General features: G+C 37.1%; 1 protein-coding gene across 5 annotated transcripts in view; it reads left to right on the top strand.

Annotated features, from left to right (window-relative positions):
- The first annotated feature begins 2,377 nt into the window (after window positions 1-2,377).
- Window positions 2,378-23,669, top strand: part of LOC117340235 (nephrin-like) — a 96,567-nt gene continuing 75,275 nt past the window's right edge. For 4 of the 5 annotated variants that reach the window (XM_033901992.1, XM_033901991.1, XM_033901990.1 and 1 more), the window contains exon 1: window positions 2,378-3,557. In XM_033901992.1, the coding sequence (XP_033757883.1) occupies window positions 3,500-3,557 (58 nt within the window). In that variant the 5' untranslated portion in view covers window positions 2,378-3,499. The remainder of the gene's footprint in view (window positions 3,558-23,669) is intronic. The other variant, XM_033901989.1, reaches the window with a different exon arrangement.

Genomic DNA, 23,669 nt, shown 5'->3' with positions numbered 1-23,669 from the left:
AAAGGAATGAAGAAAATCAGACATTTTATTTTTCGAATTCACACTTACTTGGATTTGACCAGTTTAAGCAAGCAACATTATGCATATACCATACTTCATTGTATTCAGTATGCATTTATGCATCGTTTTTTATTTACATTTTTTTGTTGTGTTTCCTGAAGAGGAATTATGATTCGACAATTTTTACAAATGTTATTGCCCTTTTTATTTAGAATAGTATATTTTTTTTGTCTGGATCTCCTACATACACATGATATAAAATTGTGTTTTTATCAAAAGTTATTGCCCTTATACATAGATGTCCATCTGTAAATCCTTAACCTCACCCTTAAACAAATTTCGAGCTTATTAGATCAAGACTTTGCTATGGCATGAAATTATACTCAGTGGAATTGTGATTGGATAACTAATCTTGTATTTCAATGTTTGTTTTCACTTGATACAATTGTGCATTTCTCTTAGGAATGGGACTGATGTATGTATTGTTTAAGCATGCAGTATTCTCATTTAAGCTTATCTCCTATATTTTCAGAACTAATTTCCTACACCATTAAATTAAGTCCCTTTTTTTGGTAATTTCTTCCTACTTTTTCAGTACTTTTTTGGTACTTTTCTTTTTCAGTACAAATTTCCTACTTTTTTAGTACTATTTTCCTACTTTTCTAGTACTTTTTTCCTACTTTTCCACTACTTTTTCAGTACTAATTTCCTACCTTATTGGTACTTTTTTCCTACTTTTTCAGTCCTAATTTCCTTCTTTTCAATACCATTTTCCTACTTTTTTTTATACTTTTTCAGTACAAATTTCCTACCTTTTTAGTACTATTTTCCTACTTTTCTAGTACTTTTTTCCTACTTTTCCACTACTTTTTCAGTACTAATTTCCTACCTTATTGGTACTTTTTTCCTACTTTTTCAGTACTAATTTCCTGCTTTTTTAGTTCTATTTTCCTACTTTTCTAGTACTTTTTTCCTACTTTTTCAGTACTAATTTCCTACCTTATTGGTATTTTTTTCCTACTTTTTCAGTGCTAATTTCCTGCTTTTTCTGTACCATTTTCATACTTTTTTTGTACTTTTGTACTTTTTTTGTACTTTATGGACTTACCTGTAAAAGTACTAAAAAAGTATAAAAGCACAAAAAAAGTACACCATCAATTTGGCCCTGTGCACTTTATACTATTATTGTACTTTTAATGTACTTTTTCTGTACTATATTTGTGCTTTTTCTGTACTTAATGAAAACAATAAAATGTACTAAAGGTATACTTTTGTTAGACTTTTTTTGTACTTTAGTACTTTTTTTGACTCAATTTGGAACCGTGTTGGAATATCGGTTCCAAATTGAGTCAAAAAAAGCATACTTTTTCTATGCTTTTTTAGTACTTTTTTCCCATACTTTTTTTGTACTTTATTTCGGTGTGGGAACTGATCCCTGCTCCTGAATGGTTCTTCCTCACTCAGAGGCTGGAGCAGAGTTTTATTTCACATTTTCAATGTTGGAATTTTAATGTAATTACAGACCCTGTAAGCTCTCCTTCTCCTCAGCATGCCAAAAATGTATAAATAGCTATGGTGTAATTCTCCCCTCGGATGGTACAGAGGCTGGCCTACAAACAGAAAATACTTTCTTGGGATTTTCAGATCAAATATGGATATGTCCGCATTCATAGATATTATAAAAGGATAAAAAAGGGTTAGAAATATTCATATTTTTTACAGACTTCATGTTTCTGTTAGGTGCAAGATTTCTTTTCGTCTTATCTTTTAGTGTTACTATAAATAGCACTTGCTTTATAGCTGTTTCCTCTCTTTACAGGCGTATGGGGTACACTCACTTCTACCAAGGCTGAGAGAGGTACGGCAGTAGACCTACCACTGGAGACTCGGTATCCTACTACACAGAGAAAACATGTCATCCTGTCCTCTGTGATACCACAGACAGCCAAATTCTAATTTGTGTGGCCTGGTGAAAGTGTTGTGACCGTCTGTCAGAATTTTCTATACAAAGGGTTGATACTGGAACAATACATGCACCACTGGTAGCCAGAGACCTGTGAGGGCCGTTAATAGAGAGGGGTGTGTAGCACCACAAACTTACGTTAAATAGAGAGGGTGTGTAGCACCACAAACTTAGGAGAGCATCAGGGACTTGTGAAGGAATACATTGATAAAAGTTATACAGCCTCAGTGGTAACCCTGGGATTTACTAACGCTTGTGTCAAACTCGTACCTGGAATTTTCCCCGTTACGAATAAACCTCTGGTGACTTTAGGAAGTGATAATAATCAACAGTGATGTTATAGGATCGGCACACTGACTGATCCGTTTTATCCCGAGTTTTTATGCTGTGGTTCCTATGAGCCTACAAAGGTATGTTGGTGAGGAGCCGGTGAGGAGTAACACACGTGTGTGTATACTGTACAGAGTAGGTATTCCTGACTGTTGATCTTACCAGTCTGGTTCTATACCTGATAGAAGGCGAGGAGTAACTGCAGTATAACAATACTGTACTGGTTTCCTGGTACATCAGGGACCACGATTCTGTTTAACAGTTTACTCAAGTATATTTGGTATTTTACAGATTCCACTCCCTCGGAAGTATTATATACAACTTGGATGCTTTAGAAAGTTCTTTTGACTGGCTCATTGTGTATTAATTTGTTTGGCACAGAAATAGAAAAAACTGACACCGTTTCGCTGTTGAAAGATGTGAGTGATTTAATCGTAGCAGTGTGAGGTGAATTCAGATAGTAGAGAATCCAATGTGGAGCCCCTTTTACATTGACTGACACACAATTGATTTCTAGGGGTAGCTTTTCACTGTGTATTGTAGCGCAAAGTGAAGCAATCGTGAACGGAATAGAAGGATTTCTGTTTGAATAGATCCGCTGCAATCATGTCGATGTGTACCAGGGCGGGTGAGCACACTGCCCCGCTATCACTAGTGAAAGGGAAGGGTGTGTAGTTTTTGGCTGCGGAATACTTTTCTTATCGTGCACATGTTTTTTTACAAGAATTCCGATTCAGTTGAGGCCAAGTTTGTTGTGAGACGGGAAATTAAGGTGGAGATTACTGTGAAGTGGATCACCTGACAGAATTCGGGGGTGAAACACGTGTGGATTTTCAACGTTCTCTTCTCATGCTAAAAGATTATCTGTGTTATACAGGAGTGGAGATAAAACAATACAATTTGTCGTTTCCTGAGTAGAAGACATCAGTGTAAGAAAACCAATTACATTTCATTCTCGGTGATATTTAATAATCATCAGTTTTGGTTTTCGATTTTGTGTTTTCATTCGGAGGAGGACTTTTAATGTTCTGGCTGTGTAGTTATATGTAATTTGTTTAAAGATTTGTACACAGGAGAGTGATACCTATCTCAATTGTTTACAACAGGAGCAGCAGCAGCAATATGATGAATTAGTGCTCTTCTTGGAAAGCTTTACAAGCCAGTGTGGGAATTAAATCTAGCAAGCATCTACAGAAATTGTTCACCATGATTGGATTATCGTCATTCACACCGTTAATCCTCTTAGCGTGGAGCATCTATGAAGGTATGTATACTGACGGCCACATTCTGTAACTCGCTGATCCATGTAGTTGATTTCACACTTGAATGCCCAACTGTTAGGCGGAAATTAAGTTGGTAAATAGTCTTCAAATTCTTATGGATGTAATTTCCATAATAAATCTGAAAACGATTCCAACGGGACATTTTGAGATGAAAACATAATTCCTATTTGGCGAAATGCACACAATTTTGAAATTGAAAACACAATATCTATACTGTTGTGGAATTTACATAATAATTCTGATATCTAAAACGAAAGTTTAAGGGGAGGAAGTGTTCTACTTTGGACCAATTTTAATCGATAGGTATTAGAATTTGTACTCTACCAGCCAGTGACCCTAACGAGTACAGGTGAGTTCAGGTACACGGCTATTCAGACGGTTTTGGGTATTAATATTCTATAAGCTCAAGGCTATACAAATCTACCGATACCCAAATCACTGAGGCAGACATGATAGATCAGTATATATATAATATATTTCTATATGATTATTTTATTTATCAATTTGTCCGTCGTAAAACTTTTAGACAAGTTTCAATTGATCAAAAGTTTAGCTTTTGCTCACCTGTTCAGATTGGGAGGTACCCATGGCCAGATTTGTATTAGACACCACTGTTGAGATGAATAATGACCGTATTGATACCAATAGTATAAAATGTGTAGGTTTTTATTATCAACAGGGGAAACCTAACAGTTTAAGGAAAAGTAGACTAGAGACATTAATTGTAAACTTTGCTGATTACTTTTATGACCAAACTGATAATTACCTGGGGAATCACAGGTAGATGTGGCTAATTATAGTACAATTTACTGCTCGTTAGAGGTAGATAATACAGGTGATAATTGTTACGAACAGGTATACGGAGAGGTACACTTAAGGTTTAATTGATTTCCAATCTGACCTCGTCACTGTCGTTACTTTGTCTATACAGGTGAATGCTATAAAGGTGTAAATTGCAATTAATCTGTCACTGTCACAACCTATACCTGAATTTACAGGTAAATACAGGTGAAAATGTTTTATCAGTGGCTTTCTACATTAAATTGGAAATTTGATATTCACTTTAGATTTAAACTTTCACTTTGAGAAAAAACAGAATTTGAAATTGATGGGAAAAATTGCATTACATTTTTTGTTGTATTGTTATAACAAACTTACATAGGACAGGTATTTCACATGGGGTCGAGACAGGTGTGTTTTAGGGAGGCATGTGTCTAGGAGATGGAGGGACAGGTACCTGGAGGGAATGGGTCCTAAGGCCAGGCTATGGTCCCTGGTATTTGTCTGGGTGGTGAGGGTGGGAAAAGGTGCCTCAGAAGGAAGGATTCTATAACCAATCTTCAGCATATGTCTGGGGATTTGGGGGTAGGGAGAGCGGTGGTGTATAGGGAAGGATCCTTAAATCAATCTCCACCATATATCTTGGGGTAGGGGATGGGGGGGGGGGGGGTTAAGAATCTTTTAGGGAAAGGTTTTCAGGCCTTTCAAGGATCAGCATATGTCTGGGGATTTGGGGGTAGGGAGAGCGGTGGTGTATAGGGAAGGATCCTTAAATCAATCTCCACCATATATCTTGGGGTAGGGGATGGGGGGGTTAAGAATCTTTTAGGGAAAGGTTTTCAGGCCTTTCAAGGATCAGCATATGTCTGGGGATTTGGGGGTAGGGAGAGCGGTGGTGTATAGGGAAGGATCCTTAAATCAATCTCCACCATATATCTTGGGGTAGGGGATGGGGGTTAAGAATCTTTTAGGGAAAGGTTTTCAGGCCTTTCAAGGATCAGCATATGTCTGGGGATTTGGGGGTAGGGAGAGCGGTGGTGTATAGGGAAGGATCCTTAAATCAATCTCCACCATATATCTTGGGGTAGGGGATGGGGGGGTTAAGAATCTTTTAGGGAAAGGTTTTCAGGCCTTTCAAGGATGGATTCTATAGCCAATATTCAGCATATGTCTGGGGATTTGGGGGTAGGGAGAGCGGTGGTGTATAGGGAAGGATCCTTAAATCAATCTCCACCATATATCTTGGGGTAGGGGATGGGGGGGTTAAGAATCTTTTAGGGAAAGGTTTTCAGGCCTTTCAAGGATGGATTCTATAGCCAATATTCAGCATATGTCTGGGGATTTGGGGGTAGGGAGAGCGGTGGTGTATAGGGAAGGATCCTTAAATCAATCTCCACCATATATCTTGGGGTAGGGGATGGGGGGGTTAAGAATCTTTTAGGGAAAGGTTTTCAGGCCTTTCAAGGATGGATTCTATAGCCAATATTCAGCATATGTCTGGGGATTTGGGGGTAGGGAGAGCGGTGGTGTATAGGGAAGGATCCTTAAATCAATCTCCACCATATATCTTGGGGTAGGGGATGGGGGGGGTTAAGAATCTTTTAGGGAAAGGTTTTCAGGCCTTTCAAGGATGGATTCTATAGCCAATATTCAGCATATGTCTGGGGATTTGGGGATAGGGAGAAATGTAGTGTATAGGGAAGGAACCTAAAACCAATCTCCACCATATATCTTTGGTAGGGGATGGGATGGGGGGGGGGGGGGGGGGGGGGGGGGGGGTAAGAATCTGCTAGATAATTACCAGGTTGTGTCTGGGGATGAGGAGACAGGTGCGTTACTCTCAGTCTGTATCTGGTGGGGGAGGAGTATTTCTTATGGAGTCTCGAGGGACAGTAATTAAATGGTAACAAATCCTATTAGGCTGCCATGTCAGGACAACTCCATAGGGATCAATTAAATCACACATATACTTCTGGCTGGGAAAATTCTCGGCTATTTTCAGTCTATGTCAAATATAAGAGGACCTTGCAATGCAAACTGCAAAAAATAGTCTATTTCAGTTTTGAAGGGTACAGGTCTTTTTGGCCTCTTCCAAGCTTTATTTTGGATTAACTGATTTTACAGGTACATATTCCATAGGTTTATCAGATAGAGTCTGACATGTTCTTCATGATTAAACTTGACATGTTATGAAAATGTTCTGATGCAAGTAACAATTTACCTGGCTTGAGATTTTGTTATTGATGCAAATAACAATTTACCTGGCTTGAGATCTTTGTTGTGGATATAATACCGTCTACATGTTGTGGAGAACACAGATTCACATCTATACACTTGTACCCTCTGCGAATGCCAGGAATCCCCACATACAGTTAGCTTACACAACACACATACTGCCATACTCCAGGTTACTTTCACCACTGTCAGCACTACATCCATCTGACATTCTCTACCAACATTCCTCTTTTCCCCCTATTACCTTCCTTTTTTGTCTCCCTACATCTCCTGTACTCCTTTTCTACCCCCTTTTACCCACCACCACCCTCCCTCAAATTCCTTCCTCTCTGTTCTCTCTCCTTCTTTCCTTCTATCTTTGTTGTTTGTCCCTATTCCTATCCATCTTATTCTGTATCTATATTTCTTATGTCCTGAATCACACACATATGCTAAACCCCTCTTGTACCCCTTGTACCCATCATACCCATCTCGTACCCCTCGTACCCATGATCATACCCATCTTGTACCCCTTGTACCCTGCTCGTACCCCTTGTACCCCCTCGCATACCCCTCTCGTACCCCTTGTACCCCCTCGCATACCCCTCTCGTACCCCTCTCGTACCCTCTCCCCAGGGGTGTGTCACATGCCACATTCGCTTTCTTTGACTAAGGTCGAGGTCATTGTTACAAATGTAAAAATAAAACTTGAAATGCCTGTTATTACGTAATAACACTAATGTCGGACACTATATCCATATTCCTTGGGTCAAGGTCACTGTTTGAGGTCAAATGGAAATCTTGTCTCCAGACAATTACTATGCTTCATACCTTTATTGTTGTATATATATAGCTGAAGGTAATGTTACATGTAATACTTTGATATTATGTGTGTATGTCAGTATCTAATAGTCCAAGGTCAAGGTCACAGTTCAAATCTTTCTGAATAACAAAATCTGCAATACTGATATAGATATGATTTGTTTGAAGCAGGAGTGAGAGGGTATCCATGTTATTTCAATATAACTCTGACATAATCCATGTTATTTCAATATAACTCTGGCAAAACCATGTTATTTCAATATAACTCTGACATAATCCATGTTATTTCAATATAACTCTGACATAATCCATGTTATTTCAATATAACTCTGACATAATCCATGTTATTTCAATATAACTCTGACATAATCCATGTTATTTCAATATAACTCTGACATAATCCATGTTATTTCAATATAACTTCTGACATAATCCATGTTATTTCGATATAATTCTGACATAATCCATGTTATTTCAATATAACTCTGACATAATCCATGTTATTTCAATATAACTCTGACGTCAGCTGTCTTCCTCCTATACCTATTCCAAGCTGAACAGGTTTTGACTTTCTATTATTGTTGTAATATTGACATTCCCTCAAGTCTGTCAATATCCAGTCCCAGGTTAATCAGTTATGATCTAAAGTGACTCCTCCAACCTAAGGTCAAATTCCAAGGTCATTACAATATGGATGTCCTCTAAATAGAGTAGACTTTGACTGAATAATTAAAAAGCAATTACAATATCCTCTTATTCTCACAACGACTCGGCTGTATCAATATCTATACCGTGTACTCTATTTATCCTGTAATAAGAGAGGATGACACATTATCTTTGGTTAGAAGTAAGGGGTGGGCTTATTACCAGGTGAGGTTAGAAGTAAGGGGTGGGCTTATTACCGGGCGAGGTTAGAAGTAAGGGGTGGGCTTATTACCAGGTGAGGTTAGAAGTAAGGGGTGGGCTTATTACCAGGTGAGGTTAGAAGTAAGGGGTGGGCTTATTACCGGGCGAGGTTAGAAGTAAGGGGTGGGCTTATTACCCAGGCGAGGTTAGAAGTAAGGGGTGGGCTTATTACCGGGCGAGGTTAGAAGTAAGGGGTGGGCTTATTACCAGGCGAGGTTAGAAGTAAGGGGTGGGCTTATTACCGGGCGAGGTTAGAAGTAAGGGGTGGGCTTATTACCAGGTGAGGTTAGAAGTAAGGGGTGGGCTTATTACCGGGCGAGGTTAGAAGTAAGGGGTGAGCTTATTACCAGACGAGGTTAGAAGTAAGGGGTGAGCTTATTACCAGGTGAGGTTAGAAGTAAGGGGTGGGCTTATTACCAGGTGAGGTTAGAAGTAAGGGGTGGGCTTATTACCGGGCGAGGTTAGAAGTAAGGGGTGGGCTTATTACCAGGCGGCGAGGTTAGAAGTAAGGGGTGAGCTTATTACCAGGCGAGGTTAGAAGTAAGGGGTGGGCTTATTACCAGGCGAGGTTAGAAGTAAGGGGTGAGCTTATTACCAGGCGAGGTTAGAAGTAAGGGGTGGGCTTATTACCAGACGAGGTTAGAAGTAAGGGGTGGGCTTATTACCCAGGCGAGGTTAGAAGTAAGGGGTGGGCTTATTACCAGGCGAGGTTAGAAGTAAGGGGTGGGCTTATTACCAGGCTACCAGACTACCCTCTCTACAAATACTACCCTCTCCACAAATACTACCCTCTCTACAAATACTACCCTCTCTACAAATACTACCCTCTCCACAAATACTACCCTCTCTACAAATACTACCCTCTCTACAAATACTACCCTCTCCACAAATACTACCCTCTCCACAAATACAACCCTCTCCACAAATACTACCCTCTCCACAAATAATACCCTCTCCACAAATACTATCCTCTCTACAAATACTACCCTCTCGACAAATAATACCCTGCCCATCAATACTACCCTGCCCACAAATAATACCCTGCCCATAAATACTACCCTGCCCACAAATAATACCCTGCTCTACAAATAAGCTCCCTTCTTCATCATTGCAGAATAATTAATTTTCAAATAATAAGCAGAAAGTGTTTTACAAATTAGCTGTCCCCAAACTTCAATACTAAACACATTTACACTAGGGGATCAGGCTGATTTGAAGTTAAATATTGTAATAGTCATAGATATATTTAACTTGGTTACAGAAGACAATATCAGGCATGTCCTCGATTACCTGTAGGAACTGTAGACCATTCTAAGTAACTACCAGACGTACATTACTCTGAGAATATTTCATGTTTTTTTCAAGACTTTTCTTTAAGATGTGTCATTCTCACTGTCAAGAGCTACGACCAGAAACAGTTTTACATGACCTTTCTCAAACACATCAATAAGTCTGTTAACCACTGTGTGGCCCTCCTACCAGTTACGATTGTCAGCTGTTTTCTTTAGTTGATATCCCTACGTTGTATGCATCACTATTGACGTATCGTTATTAGACAGAGCAGTTGTTAACACTCTCGTTTATTACCTCGGTGATCTGGGTTCGAATCCCTGACAGTGGTCATCAGCTGTTCCACAGTGGTATCTCTCTGGGTACTCCAGATCTCTCCTACTGTAACACCCCTGTCAGGCCTTTGTAACAAAGTGCATGATTAATTAAATTTAAATCACTGCCTCCGCTAGGGATCGAACCCAAGACCTATGGCTTACTAGTCTTACGCTCAACCAATTGAGCTAAAGAGAATATCTTTCTAGCCGAGCGGTATATTGCAGCTAGTATTTACCAGGGTTACACTTTAAGGGGAGTAAACAAGAAATATCACTATCAGTTGATATTTCACAATTAATGTAACATGAATTAGTTTTAATTTCAGTATTATTTCTAGGTCATTCAGACAAATGTTATAATAAACTCTTGTGTTAATGTGTCGACCATGAAGCATCAATATTTAAGCATCAAACATCTCGCTGTCAATCAAAAGTGAGCTTTATTTTCACTAAACTCATCAAAGTAAGTCTACATCAATTATTCAGAGTAATTATACTTGTTGGAGGGTAAAACCTTGGACATGTTGAATCAGCTCTCCATCAGCACTCTAGTTCTCTAAGCAAAAAATAGGTGCTGGCTGATAAAAGATAATGCGGGGGAGAAGGGGAAGTTAAAATCATTTTAAATTGGTCAGTATAGAAGTTATTGTAATCCAAGGGAGACGACTCCTTGTGTCTATACATCATGTATGCATAATCAAATTCTTTAGATCTCCGTTAAGATCATTTTCCAAAACAACACAGAAGCAAAAGGCATATATATTTAAAGAGAAATGCCTATTTTATCATCAATTGAACTTTAGTTTCCTCATCCCAGGACTGAAATGTTTCCCATATTTTCAGATCTTAAAGGGAGAAGTGTTGTATTATGTCCATCATATAAGTATAAGAGCTATCAATGTTTTCAGCTCACCTGTTAGGAACAGTGATTAAACATAGATATATCTGGACAATCCACAGAGTTCCCATCTAATCGTCTGTAACCTCTGTAGATAGAGTTTGGAAAAATCTTTAATGTGGTGGGTGATAAAATAGATGTTAACCTTATAATGAGTTGAAGATTCTGTAGTAGGAAGCTAAGGGGAGGGGAAGGGTTATAAAGTTTGTTTTTTAGGGTAATATGGGAGGGGGGGGTCGTTTAGTAGGGATAGGGATATGGGGGGTGGGGGATTGGAAGGAAGGAGTTGATGAGTTGAAGTGTGAGTGTTCAGGTCATGCGAGGACAGCAGATTGATGGAAATGGTGAGGCCAATGTTTGTAATGAGATAAAGTGGAGCGATTGTAAGGGGATTTGTGGAGGCTTTTGTTGGGAATTGGTCATTTGAAGTATTTGTTGTTGTGTAGTCATTTTTTAGTTTTAAGTGGAGTTGTTATTGTTTTTAGATATTTTGGAGTTGTGGAGGTTTTGGAGATATCAGATTACTAAAAATAAGAATTTTTATTACATTTTTACCAGTGAAATATCAAAAATTATTCATTCTATAAAAGTGATATTTTTCACTAGTGAAGAATATCATATTTTTCACTAAATATCACTTTTGCTGATTTGACCAATCAAATTCATGATTAGAAAATACCAAAATAATTGACCAATCAGAAAGCCCGACATATATGTCAGCACCTGGACAGGGGGAACTACTTTTTTTGTATGCAAACTTTCGCTGTAGGCCTAGTTAGCATACGGGGTAGGTTTTTCGTTGATAAAAAATGTAATAAACAGAATATCTAACAGTGTCTTCAGTAATACCACTCGTGAAAAATATCAAAATATTAGCCCCACTCGTGAAATATATTTGGGATTACTGAAGACACTGTTAGATATCCTCTATAGATTGACTGTGGAGATTGAGGGGATGATATTGGGATCAGAGACAAATAAATCTGGCTGCTTGTATACACTTAAGTGAGACTTTTATTGATGGAAACATGATAGGTAACAGTAAATTCTAAAGTTTCTTGTTTTATTGACTGATTGGCCAAAAATAAAAGAACTGAACCTGCTATATTTATCCAGCAATAAGCCCTTGCAGACAAATGGGAGTTTTCTTGTCCTGCAATAAAACTACCCCCTACAATGTGACACAGTCTATGTGCTATCCCCCTGGGCTTTTTGTAGGATAAATACAACATTGGTATATACAATACAATACAATACAACTTTTATAAAAGAGCACAGTAAAATAGATACATATTACGAACTGATACCCAGCCAGGATTGGCTTATGAGACCCTTGTAGGGCTTATGGTAGGATAAATACAACATATATATATATATACGGTATTAAATGTTCTTACATTTGAATATACATTGATAATATACGATAATAAGCAGTCTGTCTCGCTGATGTTGGTAGTTGTTTTGGTGTGATTAAATAACAAGTGAGGTTCAAAGTCAGACTATCAACCAATCATAATGCTTTAATTTTGTTACCATAGTCAGCATCATCTTGTAACAGATGGAGTAGAGTTAAGTGTGTTAGTGTCATGTAAATGTGTCCATTTTTATCCTAAAACCATTGAATTACCATTGTTTTATCTTCCTTTAAGTCGCCATGGTAATTTAATAATAGAAAAGTTTTCCGTAATTTGTCACCATGCCAGATAATCTTATTGCTTCTGTTGAAATGAAATTTCAATTTTGAAAGAAAATAAAAATGTATCTAAATTCAAATGTGATTAACTCACGTAGAAAATGTGGCAAGGTAAATATTTCATGACCAATTGTGTTACCGATGTCTCCCATTACTGGCTAAAAACCAACGGTATCTTGGATGCTTAGACACGCAGGATCCTCACAGCGTTTGTCCCCCGTGGGGACCTGCAGTTAGAAGTGCAGCACCCCAGCAGAACAGATATTTATTAAATAGTGTTTTCTTTTGGCAATGGTGAACACTACACTCTTTATATCATTCATAAATAAATAACACAAATTTCAGGGCTGAACATTTTATAACCTAAACTTGGCAGGGTTTTTCCTGCCAAACTACAATATTGTAGCTGCCAGCAGACAACAATAATCTAAGTCAACTCAGTGTTTGTTTTGTACACAGTTATATGTATTCATTTCAAACACAAGGATGACCATGGAAAGTTGTTCAGACATTTGCCGAAAGTGAATAAGACGAATATTATCAATAAATCTTCTGGCCAGATTTTTACACTAAGCTTACTTATGATAGATATCAAGGAGTTAGGGACATGTATTGTTTATAGGGACATGTATTGTTAAGGGACATGTATTGTTTATAGGGACATGTATTGTTTATAGGGACATGTATTGTTTAGGGACATGTATTGTTTATAGGGACATGTATTGTTTATAGGGACATGTATTGTTTATAGGGACATGTATTGTTTATAGGGACATGTATTGTTTAGGGACATGTATTGTTTATAGGGACATGTATTGTTTATAGGGACATGTATTGTTTATAGGGACATGTATTGTTTATAGGGACATGTATTGTTTATAGGGACATGTATTGTTTATAGGGACATGTATTGTTTATAGGGACATGTATTGTTTATAGGGACATGTATTGTTTATAGGGACATGTATTGTTTATAGGGACATGTATTGTTTATAGGGACATGTATTGTTTATAGGGACATGTATTGTTTATAGGGACATGTATTGTTTAGGGACATGTATTGTTTATAGGGACATGTATTGTTTAACATTACCCAGCATGCTTGTTACAGAATGATATGATACTGTAATATAGGCACTGAATTGTATACACCAAGAACTGTTTGTCAAGTTTGAGAAATTAAAATTTCTGTCATTTACAATACAATGAATCAGTAAGCTCAGGCAGACAGAGAATTTCTGTAGGACGTTTGTTACAATAATGTACAAATATTATTGATGGAATTCACTTTTATTTGTTTTTTATGTGGAATCTAGATTCACAGAAACTGCCTCTTTAAATTTTTTTTTTTTTTGAAAATTTTACCGATAAAACCTTTAAATTTCATTTCATTTCACTTACAACAGATAGTAGATTTATGAATATTGATAAGGAAATGGAGAAGTTTGTATCCGTGGTAACAGCGATACAATAGACTCTATAAAAGGCAATCTCCACTACCCATCAGGCACTGCGAGTGGCTCTACAAGGATAAACATGTTCTGTACAATGGTTAATTCTCAAAGCAGCAATAATTCTACAAACGTTTAAATGCAATCAGGCACTTTATAGCTCCAAGGTTTTGAATGCATAACAAATATTCGGTTGAAAGTTATGGATTTACATGAAAATGTTTTAAATTTATCAACGATTTATGGAAATATGTGTCGCATAAATAATGACATATATTGTAAGGCAATGCTGTGTAGTCCCCCACATCACGGACTTTCAGGGGTCTTAAATCAAATCCACATTTTGATTTAAAATTAGATATATTCCGAAGTCTCTGTGGAATATGTTTTAGTGTTTTATAGAAATGAAACCCTCAGTAAATTTAGAGGAATAGTTTTCCAAATTCATACAAATATATAGTGATAGTGCATGACTCATATGAAATTTGACATGGAATTTGAGATCTTTGGAGTTAAAACTAATAAAATTATTATAGTGTTTTCCTGTTTTTCCTTTTACAGCATGGTTTTCTTACTTAATTAGTAAAACTGAGAAAGACTTCTACTTAAGGATGTATGATACATTCAACTTATTTTGTCATGTCCTTAACAAAAGTGTTCTGCAGAATAAAACTTGTAAAGTAGGTATGGACATTGATGTTATAGAGGGGAGATAACTCTTGACATTTCTGGTGATGACAATTTTCTGAATCAATGTATCGGGTCTGGATTTGCTTTTATAAAGACCTGAAAATGTAACTTTTTCATTTCTCGAGACTTAGCACTTCATAGTGAAGAACAATCAACCTTTGAGGGTTACTAAGGGGATGTCCTATAGATTTTGACAGTGGAGTGACAATATAGTCAAAAGATATACCCGAGTGTTAAAGATGTAAAGTAAATTTTGCCTTGTCTCCTGAAATGTGAAAAAATCTCTCAAGCCTATTTTAAAACTTCATCAAAGACAATTGGAAAATGTAAACAAAATCAGATTGATTGATTCAAAGCAACCAGATTTAAATCATAAAAAAACTTTGTTAGCGGAAAAACTTGAGGTGAAGAAGTACACAAGTTATAAGTACCTATGTACTAGGGCAGACAAGAGTTAGGCATTCATTGGTAACGATAGACAATAGTTAGGCATTCATTAGTAACGATAGACAATAGTTAGGCATTCATTGTTAACAGTTAGCTGTCTGACGTTGATAAGTAATACCAGTTTACTATTCCGAGTGCTGAGTGAACATTGATGCCTAGAGTTTAATGTAGCTTGTATCTGTGTTATTGGGGTGTGCTACACTTTTACTGTACATATATACATCAGTGGTTAGAAAATAAATACTCCATGTACCGTTCTGTCAGTTTTCTGTGAACCGTAAGGTAGACATTATTCAATCTATTTCTTTAAGGCAGGTTTCAATTGTAAATAGTGATAGTGCCTTCTATCTTCATCCAACGGAGAATTTCCCTGTTAGCTAAGTGCTGTGGATTTTACTGTAATTGTCTGTCAAACCTGTCCTAAATACTTCATAGTTTGGTTGTTCAAACAGTAATGGTGTCTGTCCTAAATACTTCATAGTTTGGTTGTTCAAACAGTAATGGTGTCTGTCCTAAATACTTCATAGTTTGGTTGTTCAAACAGTAATGGTGTCTGTCCTAAATACTTAGCGTTTGGTTGTTCTAACAGTAATGGTGTCTGTCCTAAATACTTCATCGTTTGGTTGTTCTAACAGTAATGGTGTCTGTCCTAAATACTTCATCGTTTGTTTGTTCTAACAGTAATGGTGTATGTCCTAAATACTTCATAGTTTGTTTGTTCTAACAGTAATGGTGTCTGTCCTAAATACTTCATAGTTTGGTTGTTCTTACAGTAATGGTGTCTGTCCTAAATACTTCATCGCTTGGTTGTTCTAACAGTAATGGTGTCTGTCCTACATACTTCATCATTTGGTTGTTCTAACAGTAATGGTGTCTGTCCTAAATACTTCATCATTTGGTCTAACAGTAATGGTGTCTGTCCTACATACTTCATCGTTTGGTTGTTCTAACAGTAATGGTGTCTGTCCTACATACTTCATCATTTGGTTGTTTTACCAGTAATGGTGTCTGTCCTAAATACTTCATCGTTTGGTTGTTCTAACAGTAATGGTGTCTGTCCTAAATACTTCATCGTTTGGTTGTTCTAACAGTAATGGTGTCTGTCCTACATACTTGTTCTAACAGTAATGGTGTCTGTCCTACATACTTCATCATCATGTTGTTGTAACAGTAATGGTGTCTGTCCTAAATACTTCATCGTTTGGTTGTTCTAACAGTAATGGTGTCTGTCCTAAATACTTCATCGTTTGGTTGTTCTAACAGTAATGGTGTCTGTCCTAAATACTTCATCGTTTGGTTGTTCTAACAGTAATGGTGTCTGTCCTAAATACTTCATAGTTTGGTTGTTCTAACAGTAATGGTGTCTGTCCTACATACTTCATCGTTTGGTTGTTCTAACAGTAATGGTGTCTGTCCTAAAATACTTCATAGTTTGGTTGTTCTAACAGTAATGGTGTCTGTCCTAAATACTTCATAGTTTGGTTGTTCTAACAGTAATGGTGTCTGTCCTACATACTTCATCGTTTGGTTGTTCTAACAGTAATGGTGTCTGTCCTAAATACTTCATAGTTTGGTTGTTCTAACAGTAATGGTGTCTGTCCTACATACTTCATAGTTTGGTTGTTCTAACAGTAATGGTGTCTGTCCTACATACTTCATAGTTTGGTTGTTCTAACAGTAATGGTGTCTGTCCTAAATACTTCATCGTTTGGTTGTTCTAACAGTAATGGTGTCTGTCCTAAATACTTCATCGTTTGGTTGTTCTAACAGTAATGGTGTCTGTCCTAAATACTTCATCGTTTGGTTGTTCTAACAGTAATGGTGTCTGTCCTAAATACTTCATCGCTTGGTTGTTCTAACAGTAATGGTGTCTGTCCTAAATACTTCATCGCTTGGTTGTTCTAACAGTAATGGTGTCTGTCCTAAATACTTCATCGTTTGGTTGTTCTAACAGTAATGGTGTCTGTCCTACATACTTGTTCTAACAGTAATGGTGTCTGTCCTACATACTTCATCATTTGGTTGTTCTAACAGTAATGGTGTCTGTCCTAAATACTTCATCGTTTGGTTGTTCTAACAGTAATGGTGTCTGTCCTACATACTTCATCGTTTGGATGTTCTACCAGTAATGGTGTCTGTCCTAAATACTTCATCATTTGGTTGTTTTAACAGTAATGGTGTCTGTCCTAAATACTTCATCGTTTGGTTGTTTTACCAGTAATGGTGTCTGTCCTAAATACTTCATAGTTTGGTTGTTCTAACAGTAATGGTGTCTGTCCTAAATACTTCATCGTTTGGTTGTTCTAACAGTAAAGGTGTCTGTCCTAAATACTTCATAGTTTGGTTGTTCTAACAGTAATGGTGTCTGTCCTACATACTTCATCGTTTGGTTGTTCTAACAGTAATGGTGTCTGTCCTAAATACTTCATAGTTTGGTTGTTCTAACAGTAATGGTGTCTGTCCTAAATACTTCATCGTTTGGTTGTTCTAACAGTAATGGTGTCTGTCCTAAATACTTCATAGTTTGGTTGTTCTAACAGTAATGGTGTCTGTCCTACATACTTCATCGTTTGGTTGTTCTAACAGTAATGGTGTCTGTCCTAAATACTTCATCGTTTGGTTGTTCTAACAGTAATGGTGTCTGTCCTAAATACTTCATCGTTTGGTTGTTCTAACAGTAATGGTGTCTGTCCTACATACTTGTTCTAACAGTAATGGTGTCTGTCCTAAATACTTCATCATTTGGTCTAACAGTAATGGTGTCTGTCCTAAATACTTCATCGTTTGGTTGTTCTAACAGTAATGGTGTCTGTCCTAAATACTTCATAGTTTGGTTGTTCTAACAGTAATGGTGTCTGTCCTACATACTTCATCGTTTGGTTGTTCTAACAGTAATGGTGTCTGTCCTAAATACTTCATAGTTTGGTTGTTCTAACAGTAATGGTAATTGTATACTTACATAACATGTTTGTACGGAGATTGTACGTCGTACTGCTATACACAATTTAACATGTTTATGTAGTAACATAGATACAAATATTGTCGAGGCAGTGATTTGATCATTACAAATTCCCCATTGTGATTTAACAACAGGTAAGAAAGATTTTAGAACAGCAAATTCAAATAGATAAAATGGTTGTATACAGTAAACAGGAGATTTCATGAGGGAGTTTTGTTTTCCATGAATTTAACATCAATGGAACATTTATGATAGTAATGTTAGACATGATATGGTTGTTTGTCCTTGTTTGTTATTCATCTCTAGATTCATTGGTTTCCTTCTAGTTTATACAGAGGTACCACAACTCCCAACAATGACATTATATAAGTCTTCCAATACAACCACTACAACTACTAAAAGGGTCCTATTCTGAGTAAAACGTCTACATGTTTGTCAAAGTACTGGAAGGGTCCTATTCTGAGTAAAACGTCTACATGTTTGTCAAAGTACTGGAAGGGTCCTATTTCTGAATTAAACCTCTACATATTTGTCCAAGTACTGGAAGGGTCCTATTTCTGAGTAAAACGTCTACATGTTTGACAAAGTACTGGAAGGGTCCTATTCTGAATTAAACCTCTACATGTTTGTCCAAGTACTGGAAGGGTCCTATTTCTGAATTAAACCTCTACATATTTGTCCAAGTACTGGAAGGGTCCTATTTGTGAGTAAACCTCTACACATCCAAGTACTAGAAGGGTTCTATTTGTGAGTAAATTAAACCTGTACTTTGTATATCTATGTACTAGGGTCCTATCTATATAAAACAACTAAACATTTATTGAAGCCGTATTGAAATCTTATCTTGCTGACATCAAAAGTGACTCCATCATTCACTGAGACATGACATTATGTTGGTTTATAGTTTTCTGACATCAAACAAAAAGACATCCACATATTTGATTAATTGTTACCATGGAAACCTGGATGTTGTGTGTTTGTAGCCGTATCATTGTTAACACTATTGAAGTTTGTAGAAAGTCATCTAATTAGGTTCTGATGCCAAGAATGCATTCATCATATGCGATGGCACTAAAGATCGTACTAAAGATAAGGAGACAGATCCAGGGGGAGATAACTCTTGATTGATTGAATGGTAATTAATACAGAGGAATTCTACCTTTTTATGTGAAAGTTGGAAATTTTATATTTTACTTGACATGCTATTTTGTCTGGGGTTAAATTTTTGTCTTTTTTCTTCCTCCTTTAAATTCTATCAGAATATTTTTATCTATCCAACTGTTTTGATAAAAAAGCAAGTTAAAATGTTCTATGTGTAAGCTCCCGATGTTTTATATACCATAATGGGCATCTGGCATTCCTCTGTCCGACCTAAATGCTTCCTTCAAGCCATTTCTTGTACAGGCAGCTTTCCTTCAAGCCATTTCCAGAGGTGCCAACCCTTCCTCTTTTGGCGTAATCCTTACGATTTTTAGGTATAAAATACGCCTTCCGCTTTTTCATGACTTTTGTACGATTTTATAAAAAAAAATCGAAATGTTTCCTAAATCCGGAATTCTGATGTCCGTTTCCACTAGATCTGTTAGAATCTGCGCTCTCGATCTCCTGTACGTTTGTCACCATTAGTATTATTTATACATCATTTTCAAGCATATGAACGATCATGAATGGTCTTCCCAAGTTTAAAAACGTAGTCTGACAGCTGAAGACGAAACCGTAAAATCAGTAACACCAAAGAAAAAAGTTAAGTCGCAATGGGACCAGAGATTTAAATCTGAATACAAGGAGCGTTTTCCTTTTATTGTTCAATCCAATCGGGATGAATATACTGCAAGATTTGTTACTTGCAATTGTGATTTTAGCATTGCACACGGTGGGGAAAATGACATCATACATACGAAGCACTGAAATCACAGACAGACTATATCAAGGTAAAACTAAATAAAATTAACATTTCTTATTTTTTTAAACATATATTTGAGTTATTTTCCCAAACCAAATTATCTGAATTGTGTGCTGCTTATGCCCAGAATGCATTTCCGGACACTTGAAACCCGTCAGCGTCTGGGGGCCTCGTCGGCCCCCACACCCCCTGAATTTTTTTTTTTTCTCGCTCCGCTCGAAAACCTTCCTCTTTTCAATTAATCATTGTTGGCACCTCTGCATTTCTTGTACAGGCAGCTTTCCTTCAAGCCATTCCTTCTACAGTTATTTCAGTGTAAGGTAAATGCCATCAAACTTTTCCTTCTCAAGAAGTAATCGTGGTAGGGTCATGATATTTGGCCAGAAGATTCCTTGGATGAAAATAGTTTGCAAAAAGAAATAACGTTTTTGTTAAATGTGATCAAGTAGATGTAGATTTCCAGTTTATTTGAATGTTTCACATTGCTGTCATAAAATTTCAATAAGAAACACGATGTAATTACAGCACAAAAAAATTAGGGGCTAAGATTGTCGTCTCTGAAGCAGAGACTTGTGTTTATAGATAGTCGTCTCTGAAGCAGAGACTTGTGTTTATATAGATAGTCGTGAAGCGGAGATTGCCAAAGTGTTCGTCCCTTTCAAGTACAAGAAATTGGAGGATGCTGTCTCCTTCCGTAGGAAATCTGATTGTTAATTATATACGATGTGTAATCGTGATAGATCTGTATCTGTAAACGTTACATAATTATATACCATACTGGTGCCCCGTGTCACATCCCAATCATAATACGACACAGAAATTCTTGATCTGATACAATTTTACTGTCATATTCAAATGTTAAATATTGATAAATATGTGTTTTTGGTTTTTTAGAAACATCAATATTGAAATCCATGGTAATTAGCGAGGCCGATTTGTTTGTATAAGAGTTGTGTGGTAGGATGTCTGCCAATACTACGGCACGGCGTGTTATGTATCTGTAGATCATAGTCTTAATACTGATATGTATAGTCGAAATATTGTCGTTTTTATTGAAGTCAGACGTTCTGTCGTCTCTGTGGATAATTTATAAGTTTTAAAGCAGGTCTTTCTACAAGAGGCCAATAGGCTCCGCAGTAACACAGAATTGGGTTGCGATTTGTTGATGTAAACTCCTGCCATCTCGGCTGTATCTGTATTTTTTTAGGGATTCAGTTTTTCACTGAATTGAAGTGACTGGGGAATGCCAGGTTACCCAAATCATTGATCCGAAAGGGTACATGAACATAACAATACAGATAATATTCAGTGATCCCAGATTGGTTCTGACTTGAAGTCACAACTCCTAGACATCCATATCAATTTCTGTAATTTCTCAATACTGAAAAAAGAAAATAGAAAGAAATAAATTCTGTAATTTTTTATTTGACACCTGCCAATAATTCTAACAGTCTGTGGTATCGGCCAATAAGTCTGACAGTCTGTGATATCGGTCAATAAGTCTGACAGTCTGTGTTATCGGTCAATAAGTCTGACAGTCTGTGGTATCGGTCAATAAATCTGACAGTCTGTGATATCGATCAATAAGTCTGACAGTCTGTGATATCGGTCAATAAGTCTGACAGTCTGTGATATCGGTCAATAAGTCTGACATTCTATGGTATCGGTCAATAAGTCTGACAGTCTGTAGTATTGGCCAATAAGTCTGACAGTCTGTGATAGCGGTCAATAAGTCTGACAGTCTGTGATATCGGTCAATAAGTCTGACAGTCTGTGATATCGGTCAATAAGTCTGACATTCTATGGTATAGATCAATAAGTCTGACAGTCTGTGATATCGGTCAATAAGTCTGACAGTCTGTGATATCGGTCAATAAGTCTGACAGTCTTTGATATCGGTCAATAAGTCTGACAGTCTGTGGTATCGGCCAATAAGTCTGACAGTCTGTGGTATTGGTCAATAAGTCTGACAGTCTGTGATATCGGTCAATAAGTCTGACAGTCTGTGATATCGGTCAATAAGTCTGACATTCTATGGTATCGGTCAATAAGTCTGACAGTCTGTGGTATCGGTCAATAAGTCTGACAGTCTGTGGTATCGGTCAATCAGTCTGACAGTCTGTGATATCGGTTAATAAGTCTGACAGTCTGTAGTATCGGTCAATAAGTCTGACATTCTATGGTATCGGTCAATAAGTCTGACAGTCTGTGATATCGGTCAATAAGTCTGACATTCTATGGTATCGGTCAATAAGTCTGACAGTCTGTGGTATCGGTCAATAAGTCTGACAGTCTGTGATATCGGTCAATAAGTCTGACAGTCTGTGATATCGGTCAATAAGTCTGACAGTCTGTGATATCGGTCAAAAAGTCTGACAGTCTGTGGTACCGGTCAATAAGTCTGACAGTCTGTGATATCGGTCAATAAGTCTGACAGTCTGTAGTATCGGTCAATAAGTCTGACCGTCTGTAGTATTGGTCAATAAGTCTGACCGTCTGTAGTATCAGTCAATAAGTAGTATATGGTGTCTGACCTTTGTTTTTGTTGTGAGGATTTAAAACAAAATAACAACAAAACTCATGGATCTGGCACCTAGTTTATCTTTCAGTGTCAGAAAACAAGGGGAGGTAACTCCAAATATCCCCAAGCATCTGTCTAAAGCAGACAAACAAAAACAGAGAAAAGCCAGGGAAGCAGACACTTCGCCAATAGGATTTGTGATACAATCTATTTACATGGTGTATTTTGTTTGTTGGTAAATAATGAGCTTGTAATTGTCACTGTCTCTCAAACATTTAACTGACTTGGAAGTTATCCCATTTTCTTGCTACAAGCATCAGAATGACAAGGAAATACAAAAAAGGTCGCCACTAAATTTTTGTACTTGTTACAAGCATCAGAATGACAAGGAAATGTAAAAAAAATCGCCACTAAATTTGTGTGTAGGAAAGACAAAGTAACGGCATGATGTGTTACGCTGATAATTCGCAGCTGATATCTATGGCAATCTTGGTCCTCTGAACTCTTATGGGACTCTTCAGTACTAAATCTCTGAGGATCTATAGCCATTCTGTCAGGTCTGGAGAACATCCAAGTGTGTACTGTGTTTTACAGATTACCGTAGCTATCCTGTCAGGTCTGAACTACCCCTGTGTGTACTGTGTTTTACAGATTACCGTAGCTATCCTGTCTTGTCTGAACTACCCCTGTGTGTACTGTGTTTTACAGATTACCGTAGCTATCCTGTCTTGTCTGAACTACCCCTGTGTGTACTGTGTTTTACAGATTACCGTAGTTATCCTGTCTTGTCTGAACTACCCCTGTGTGTACTGTGTTTTACAGATTACCGTAGCTGTCCTGTCAGGTCTGAACTACCCTTGGTTTATAGAGGATTTAACCCAAAACGTAGTGGGGAGTAATATTATCACATAAAAAACTTTATTACTCTTAAATTTGTAAATTCATGTTTGTTACAGTTATAGAATAAAACAGAAAGGTAGTTAAAGATTCAACAAGTCCATTAGGTTTAAATACCTAATAAACCCACCTGTGTTTATTGATGTTCAATCAAATTAACAACAAATATAATTTCAGACCTGCCAACTACTACTATTTTATAGTAATCTTTACTATTTTGTGGTGGTCGTTACTCTTTTTTCTCTCGAAATAGTAGCAAATTACTCTTTTTGATGCAATAGATTTGGCAAGAATTGTTAAGAATT

Source organism: Pecten maximus, chromosome 13 (genome assembly GCF_902652985.1).
Source record: "Pecten maximus chromosome 13, xPecMax1.1, whole genome shotgun sequence".
NCBI classification, from domain to species: domain Eukaryota; kingdom Metazoa; phylum Mollusca; class Bivalvia; order Pectinida; family Pectinidae; genus Pecten; species Pecten maximus.
This window is presented reverse-complemented; position numbering and strand designations above follow the sequence as displayed.